Below are 9,500 nucleotides of genomic sequence, written 5' to 3' on the forward strand. Positions count from 1 at the left end.
ACCAGTCCAGGATGTTTCCCGGCCTTCCACCCAGTGTGCACTGGGATGGGCTACCCAAGACTCTAGTAAGTGAAAATGAATGAATGAATAGACATATCTTACATAGCACTTTGTAAAGCCAGGCAGTGGTTTGTGGCATGAAAATGGGAATATGAGTGGAATAGTTGTATATGCAACCCATGAAATAGATTAAGTGGACTACTGTCTTTTTTAGAATAAGGCCAGCAGCCTGATTATTTAGTCCATGTAAACACAGTGTCAGTCAGTCAGTGTTAGGAACAACTTGTAATGTCTGAACTTTGAAAGCAAGCGAGCAGTCATTGGCCTCGGGTGAAGTCAGAACAACTTGGAGCTGAGCACAAGACAGTGGAGGTGACAGTGGACTTTGGGGACATGCCCTCAGCACTGCCCCTTCTCATCATCATACTGAGCAGCACTGTGTCGGCCATGGTGTCCTTCTGGGATCTACAGTCCCTCAGTGTCCAGCATCCAGCCAGGATCAACCACTCAGTAACAATGGGAGAACAATAGCACCACTACACTGTCCATATAAGAGCTAGGTGGGAAGTGAAATAATCTACTTTTTTTTTTCAAAATGGATGAACTCCCAAAATCTTATTCTAGCTGTTTGTAAAATTTTGCCTTGCACTCCACTACACACCCCGGTCAACTCCACCCATCTCTGCCCGGCTGAAAGCCGACAGCTGAATGGGGACATGTCCCGCTAGAGAGTACAGGACACCTGTTCAGCCAAAAACACTTCTTGGAATTTGCCCAGCATTTACCTGCGTCATTTCCCACGTCAAATGTACCTTCGTGGTTAAAAACTATCTGCGAGATCTGCATTTTTAGGGTCAAGATGTTTTATGGGTCAAATGCTGATTTAGGGTTTACTGTCACTTGCAGGAGAGAGAGAGAGGGTCATGGAAATCAGGTATCTGCTGGTAAAACTGGGAGGGTTATCAAGTATGGGTCTGAGCACCAGGAGAAATCCACATAGCTTCCAGTATGTAGCACGGTTAACATGGTTAGCATGGTAAAGATGATTTCCTTTCACTACTTAAACTGTCAAGTATATGAGAAGACCTAATGAGTTTGGTGCATGTGTGTGTGTGCGCGCACTCGTAAATCATCTTAATTCTTCCCATCTCATGTGAGCAACCCTGCAGTCTCATATGTTTGTGTGTTAAGATATCATGTCTTATCTTAGTCCCGTGGTGTGATATTATTTCTCCTGTTCTGCACCGTTCTGCCAGAACTCACAATGTAGCGTAGCAAGCATGGTTAGCGTGGTTTCTCTAGACCAGTTGATCTGACAGCTATATGAGAAGCACTAATGAGTCTGGCATCTGTGTGTGTGACTGTGTATGTCTGTGTGTGTGTGTGTGTGTGTGTGTGTGTGTGTGTGTGTGTGTGTGTGTGTGTGTGTGTCTGTGTGTGTGTCTGTGTATTTATGTCCATGTGTGGGGCCGTTCTTTTTCAATCAGTCAATGTAATAACTATGTTATTGTCCTATATCTTCCAGAGCTACTCAGGGATAAAGTTCTGCTGGTGTTGTCTGCATGGTCAGTTTGTGTGTGGGACATTATGTGTGCCTGTAAGACATCCAGATCCACTGTTAATCCCTCAGCGTAATGATGACATCATCATCCTGTCCCTTCCACAGCATCTCCCCTTCAAAGTCCAGCATCTTGTGCTTGCGGCAGCGCAGCAGGATTCCTACCACCTTATCGGAGATCTTCACGTAGCGATCGAAGAGCCGGCCGAAGGTGATGATGGTCCTCCCCTCCTTGTCCTTAAAGCCCATGTCTCTGATAATCCACACCATCTCATCCATCTCCCGGTGGATGTGTTTTTGGGCCCGGTCGCCCCTCGCGGCTGTCTTGGAGCCCTCTTTGGGTCGGCCGTAGCCGTCGTCACCCTTGCGCAGGCGCTGGGCCATGGCGTGCTCGTAGTCGAACTCCTCGCTGAAGGGGTTGAGCTTCTGGCCCTCTACGTGCAGGTCCGACCACTGCTGCCAGCGGCTTTTGAGGTCCGACATGGTGGCGATTTTGATCTGGAGGGAAGTGATGGTGCAAGTAAATCAGTTAATATTGTTTGAAGAGAAAAATGACTCCTAGTTTGACAAAATGATTTCTGACATTAAAGCACATATTAAGTTCTTCTCTATCTTCAGCTTCTTTTCTTACAGAATAATCATATGTTTACTGGATGTGGTCATCTTTGCTTTTAAGGTTTTAAAGCATTTTGAGTTCCTCAAAACACAAGTTTTTGATTGCTAGAATGATACTGAGGTTACCAAGCTTTTCCCTGACCGGCTAAACAATATTAGAAGTGGTGGCAGCAGGGTTGCTAGTAACAGTGGCTGCATCAGTTGTAGTTGCAGTTGTAGTAATTGTTGGATGTTGCTGAATGTGTTCCATGGTAACTAACATGGACACCCGCAAGAACACAGAGAAACACTGATCTGTCCACTGGCAACAGATGACCCGTTCATGAGAATGATGATAATAGCCAGCTACAGGTAGTCATCTTCCTTATTAGTTCTGGAGCTAGGTCTGTTCATCAAATTAAAAGAATAAGATAAAAACCACACAGAACGTTAGACTGAAGTTGAGCATATTTCCATTTTGCTGTGATGCCATATTTTGGCGAACTCTCCGTCTTGGAGTTCCACATTAAAAGGCACTCCTTTAATAATGTCGTAGGACATGTTTCTGGTCCTAGTTTGATAGCAATTAGGTACTTTTAAAATTTCATTTTTTCAGAATCAGAAACCCTACTCATTTTTTTTTTTTTTTACAAACAAACAAACAAACAAACAAAGAATAAATAAATAAATAGGATGTGCACTGGAAGCCCCATCCACTTCAATGGATAGGCCATTATCTCCTACAAATCATCTCCTAATCATCTCCAAATCACTTTTTGGTCAGGGTGCTTTCTTTGGAATAAGAATCTCCATGAGAATATCTGTCACTCAGTTAAATTTGGTTGTTTTTTCAGATCTGTACAGAACCTTGCATGTCGCGGCCTCCAGTTCTGTGTATTAATGTTGATTGGTGGCTCTCCACCTTTAAATAGGCCACCTTTTAGCTGGTGTAAAAGATATCCAGCTTGGCCTTTACTTTGCAACCTCGTTCTGACACACACACACACACACACACACACACACACAAACATGTAACACCATGCCTGCAAACTACAAGGAGCGTGGATGCAGGAAAAATTGGATTGCCTGGCAAACAAGGCAAATGCATTCAAAAGAGATGTGCTTCTTTCTCTCATCCCAATTTCTCTTTACACACCTCTGCCTCCCTCTCATCCCCCTCTTTTTCTCCTTTTTCCATTCCATTTGGCCTCCTCGCTCTACTTCACTTTCTCTTTCCTCAGCCTCCTCCCATTTTCTCTCTTCCTTTTCCTATCCTCGTCTCTTTTTGCCAGTTTCTCCTTTTCTCATGTCTCTTTTGTCCCCTTCCTATTTTTTTATTCCCTATTTCTTTCCCCAGCCTTTCTCTATTCTCTCTCCACTCCCCCGCCTGCCACCCTTCTCCCCTCCCTGTCTCCTTTCTCCCCTCTTGCAATTTTCTTCAGCTTGCCAAGCATCCAATGCCATGCCATCAGACCCTTCCAGTATTAACTCTATGAAAGATGAAGCCTGAACAGCGAGGATCCTTAAAGTGGTAATCCTCAAGTTCCACATTTTTGCCCCGCTTGCAGGCCGGGCCTAAGGACAGCCGCTTTGACCTGTCCATCTGTTCAACACTTTACTCCAAGGCCACATATTTTGAAAACTACTGGCAGATTGCCATGAAATTTAATGCTGATTTTACGATTCCTGCTCCATGGAGGATGAATCCTGTTAATTTTGATGAAATTATGTGCCTTTTCTAAGGCACCACCATCACAGCTTATCAAAATCTCTTGGGTGGATTGCTATGAAATTTAGTGAACACGGTCATGCCCCTGAAATGATGAATCAATTTTGGTGACCTCATGACCTTTCCTATGGCACCACATTTGACCAGAATGTAAAATTTGGTATCATAAAATCTACTAGGTGCATTTCCGTGAAATTATTGAGGAGTTACAAGCTAATCAAACACGCCCAAAAAATGATTACCAGTCGCAGAAATTCTGAACACTGAGTTTCACCCCTTACCATCAGGTAAGAGCTGAAAGTAGAAAATTTGCTGTTATTGTTTACACTCTTATCATTTATGCTGTTATTATGTGTATTGACTGTGGACCTGCACATCAAGTCCAAGACAAATTTTCCGTCGTTGGACAAGTATGTTGTATCGTATCATATGAGCGTATCACGCTACCGAGTGTGTGCAGTATGTCAGTTCTGGTGCCACCATGACCTTTCCTCCAGTGTTACCACTAGGCCACAGTGTCAGTTTGATATTTTTAAGTCTGTCTGGCAGATTGCCATGAAATTTGGTAAGCACATTCATCCTACCCAGAGCAGGCATCTTGTCAGTTTTGGTGACCTCATGACCTGTACTGACACCCCCAGACCAAACATTTGACTCTATTCTCCATATCTTTACATGTAGTGGATGGACTGCCATGCAATTTGCATAGTGGCCCCAGTTCATCACTGCATATAATTAAAACACACCAACATTCATATTCCCACAAAAAGTAATCCTAACATTGGACAACCATTGTATTCATTTTGATAATTTTGGTAAGCTCATGATATTTCCTCCAGCACCACCATCAATCAAATCTACACACTGCCTGTAATATGACGTCTTTTTCCGTAGATTTTCTGTTACTGGACTGTGAGTTTCTGTAGGTGGCGCCCTTCTCTTTGACTGCTCTGCCATGGCAGCTATCCGTGCTCATGCTAACTACCCAGCTCGTCTTCTCCTGTTTATCCCAAATAAACTGCATATAATATTCATGAGCTAGCTTTAGGTTGAATCACGATTATGTTACAGGTGATAAAGAGCAGCAAAATGGACATTTCCATTTCTTTATAAAAAAAAAAAAAAAAAAAGGATTATTACTTTAAGGCCAAAGACATCCCTTATTCTTCTCCTTGTTTATTTATTCATTTTGTAAAATATTATAATTATTATTTGGTTTGCTTCAGTGGTATGATGGTTGGATAAGCACAATTCCCTATTCACAAACAAACAATAACCTTAAAGTAATACAAAAAAATAAAAATAAATACAGTTATAACATTATTTCTGCTTTGTTTCTCCTTTCTCTCTCATTGCTCTGGTCTCCCCCTCTCTCTCGGTCCTTCATTCTCTGTGTCTCCTTGAGAATTCAGTTCCTCCTTCGGACTTTCTCATGGTAATTCATGTCTTTCTTTCTCTGTCTGCGATTCACTCCCCTCTCTCTCTCTCTCTCTCTCTCTCTCTCTCTAATGTCTCTCTCTCACACCCTCCTTCCCTTGCTCTCTCCACCCCATTTTTCCCATGCGGGCTGTTCCACCTGAAGGTCAGGTTGAAGAACACGTTGCAGAGTGTGACTATATTTATTTGCATATATTCCATTGCGCCAGTTGAGCTCATGTATTTACGAGCTGGACTTGCTCTCTGCCGAGTCGCTTTACAAGTCAGCTAACCGCCGGCTGACTCCTTTGCCTTTTAAAGGAGAGATGCTTGTATTCCAGTTATGCAACTGTTATGATGTTTGGTGTTGATGAGGGGGTTGGCTTTCTTCAGGTGACTTCAAAGGGCCCTCTGCTTCAACGTGTTTATTCACTTTGTCTGACTTGCATGAGAAAATTTATACCTTGTTTTAACTGGTTTGTCCTCCTCTGTCCTCCTCATTTGAGATCTGTTTCTGTAGTAAGTTTGAGGCGGAGATGGCTGTCAAACATTTGTCCCATAAATACAGAAAAAGCAAAAAGCAAATCCTGAAGTGCTCTTGCCAAAATGTCTGGGACAATGACCTGTCCCTCAATTCAATTAAAATATTTAAAGGGAAAACAGTCTTACAACCTACATGAAGCCATACTCTGCTGAAACTGCCACCAACAACACAAATATGCAAAGGATTTACTCTCTAATAAGCCCTTTTTATCATAACTGTCGCTTCATATCTTGTTTCAGCCAACACAGCTTTCTGCCCCTGTTCCATTTCATTTAGATTTATTGGTGCTCACAGGCAAGGAGAATATGGCACAGATGGACATTCCCTGTGGAGGTTCAGATCTACAACAGGTGTGAGCCACAGGCAAAGGAACAAGTTGATCAAATGCACCCACAGGCCTGTAAGTTCTTATTTATTTATTTATTTATTTATTTATTTATTCATTCTTGTCATAATTCCAATGCTAAACTATGTTCATAAAAGTAAAATTAATAACTGAACAGGTAGCAGTTTCTGGCCTGGCTACAATTTTGAAATACAAATACAACTTCAGCGGAATTATTACTAGTATTATGACTAAATTTAACTTGTCATGCTGTTTCCCACTTGATTTCAACCCTCTGAATACAAAGAGCCTGTGGGTGGGCTTTTGTTTGGACAGCATTCAAAATTTAAAAAATAATTTCTTTTTATTTTTGAAAATTCATTTCTTTTTATTATTAAATTTTAGGTTAAAAACACTTTTTGTCTGATTTCATATATATATATATATACCCATGAAATCAGACACTTTTTGTCTGATTTCATGGGTATATATATATATATATATATACCCATGAAATACCCATATATATGTATATATATATATATATATATATATATATATATATATATATATATATATATATATTACCCATGTTGTTAAAAGAAATAAACAGAATTTTCTCGTTTCCAAAGATCTATTCTATTTTGTTCTGTTTGATCATATTCTATTCTTTAATATTCTGTATTTCTTTATCAGATTGTTTCTTCTCTGATGATCCATCTCATGCTCATCCATTTCTGATCAAATGCATCTTTAACTGACTTAATCACCTCTCTGTTCGACCTGTAAATCAAGGTTGTGATTATTGGGATCATGAACTTGTCACTTTACTCTACCTTAGGCCTGCTGATTTGTTCCTTTGGCTGTCCGTCACTCAGCTCACTTTTTGATTCGTTGTTGTCGCTAAGTCCAGCTTCCTCTCCCAGCCCGCTGTCCTCAGTGTCCAGACTGTTGCTCCTTGACTCGGGCTTCTTCTCCTGAAGCATCAACTTCTTGTCCTGGATGATTCCACCTCCTCCTCCTCCGCCGCTCTGAAGAGCCCTCATTTGGCGCCGTCGCGTTGGTGACTCGTTGCCTAGAAATGGCTTTGTTTCCTCAGGCCCAGACTCCATTTTGCCTCTGATGGCGCTGACCACATCGCTGCTGCTGCATTCGCTGCGTTTAGGCTGGACCGTCTTCATCACGGAACCTGTCCGGATCTTCATCCCGCCACTTTCGTTGGCATCCGCTGCGATAACGCGTGGGGTGACAGTAAGTTTGACCACGTGATTGCGTTCCTTCTGACTTTCTTCTTCGATGGTTGAAGGCATCCAGCCAGACGGGATGTTTTCCTGCTTATCACTGTGTTCATTGGCCCATCCCTGCCAGCTCTTGGCCAAGCTGGCTACCATTGCAGCGCATTTTATCTTCCTGACCGCCCGTACAAATGGTCGGGACTCCTGCGATGAAGCTGTAGTAGTGCCACCGCTACTCATCGTGACGATCGTCCAGAGTTGATGTCAAAGATGATGCAAATAAAATAAGTTTCCTGCTCACCTTCCTCTTCCAGTGCTGTGATTCGTTAGATATCTGTAGATATCTATAGAGATTTGGCGTGGCACTGCAGCTCTGTTGGGAAATCCACTGTGGAAATGTCTCTCAGCTTCTTCCAAAGTCAGTTCAGGTTCTGCATCTGTGTTCTAAGCATTTGTGTCCTTCAAAATTTAAATCTTTGAATTTTTGGTTAGCAATGAGTAAAATTCACGTTCATTCATGCAAAAATTCAGTCCTTCAGCCCAATCGGATTCACTGTTGGGAAAGTACAATTTGACTGTGTTTCTCGGCTTACTCCGAAGTCAATGTTCTGAGTGTCCGTGTGCTTGAAAAGTCTATTTAGATCATTCAGCTTTGGTGAGCTTTGAGTACAATTTAACTAATCAAATGTTTAAAAAAGAGCTAAAGGAATCTCAAATCATCCTCATGCAAAAATTCAGCCCATCAGCCAAATGAGATCGTAAAAACTCTGTTCTCTTGAGTTTGGTGATTCCAGACAAATGTTCAGTTCGAGCCCAGCAGATCATCAGTCGGTCAGTGGGTAAGTCAGTGAAGTTTGGCTTTAATCCCCAGCTGAAGCCTCTCTGACCCCACACCAGCCTTTAAATATGGAAGGGTCGTAAAGGAAGTGATGTCGCAGTGTCCCACGTGAGACAGAGGGACCAGTGTCAAGATTCCACTCCACAAGAGGTGGTGCACAGTCTTAAACACACACACAAACACGCAAAAGTATAGTGAGAGAGTTGCACACACACACACACACACACACACACACACACACACACTCACGCACGCACGCACACACACTGGAGAAGGCCTGGTATAGGGTCTCTGTCACACATACACACATACACAGTGACCCCAGAGTGGAATTTTCCTCTGAGGGGATCCAGGGAACAGGTGTCCAGTGTTTTTAGTGGCTTGGAGGTTTCTGTCCTGATACACAGAGGCACTGAAACACCCTGCTGGAGCACAAACAGGCCTGATGGAGTCTGAGTCAGGCTGTGCGTGTGTTTTTGTGTGTGTGTTCACTGGGTATATATGGGGATGTCCTCATTCACAAATGCAATGCCGTCACTTTCTTTTATGGCAAGGCCTTTGGATGGCAGACTCTACTTTGATAAGTTGGATTTGTGTGTGTGTGTGTGTGTGTGTGTGTGTGTGTGTGTGTGTGTGTGTGTGAGTGTGTGAGTGTGAGTGTGAATTCCTTAATTCTGCATCAGATATTACTCAAGTTGGAGGATACATCTTGAGTGTGTGTGTATGTATGTGTGATTTATGTAGCTGTAACTATTCCAGTAAGAATTATGACTCATATGTGCTGAATATAATTATAGTGATTGCATTCAAATGCAGCTTACTCACTTGTGCTTTGACAGAACATATTTTCTAAGGATTATTGATTAAACCTGCAACACACGACTTCAGACCCTATTAAAAATCCTGAAATAATGTATGTCTTTTTGAGATGTATGATCCAATGCAGTACCAACTCACAACCCAGTCATGTTGCTGTTTTCAGCTTGTTCCCTCCTCTCCAAAGTTTGTTGACAAAATCTGGACTCAAGCTCCTCCCACTGCTTCCCCTGCTTTTTAAAAAGTGCCTTCCCCTCCCATTCCTGAAAACTGTCCATGAAGTGAGCGAGCGTAACCACCAAGGCACGTGGTGGTACTGCACCGAAAGAGCTGCGTTCTGAGTCGGAAAGAGAATGTGATAAGAAACGTAACAAAACACTGATCAGTATAGCAGGACTTCTCTGTAGCTCCCTGTAGCGGTGGGTTTAACTTTTCTTTATAGCCT

At 42.4% G+C, this 9,500-nt stretch overlaps 1 protein-coding gene across 1 annotated transcript; it reads right to left on the reverse strand.

Annotated features, from left to right (window-relative positions):
* Positions 1–1,618: 1,618 nt before the first annotated feature.
* On the reverse strand, positions 1,619–7,641 carry abraa (actin binding Rho activating protein a). The gene is made up of 2 exons (XM_030052316.1): positions 7,003–7,641; positions 1,619–2,056 (listed from the first exon to the last, which is right to left on the reverse strand). The coding sequence occupies exons 1-2, from the start codon at positions 7,639–7,641 to the stop codon at positions 1,619–1,621; spliced, it is 1,077 nt and encodes a 358-aa protein (XP_029908176.1).
* Between the last annotated feature and the right edge of the window lie 1,859 nt (positions 7,642–9,500).

This window comes from Myripristis murdjan, chromosome 5 (assembly GCF_902150065.1).
Source record: "Myripristis murdjan chromosome 5, fMyrMur1.1, whole genome shotgun sequence".
Taxonomy (NCBI): Eukaryota; Metazoa; Chordata; class Actinopteri; order Holocentriformes; family Holocentridae; genus Myripristis; species Myripristis murdjan.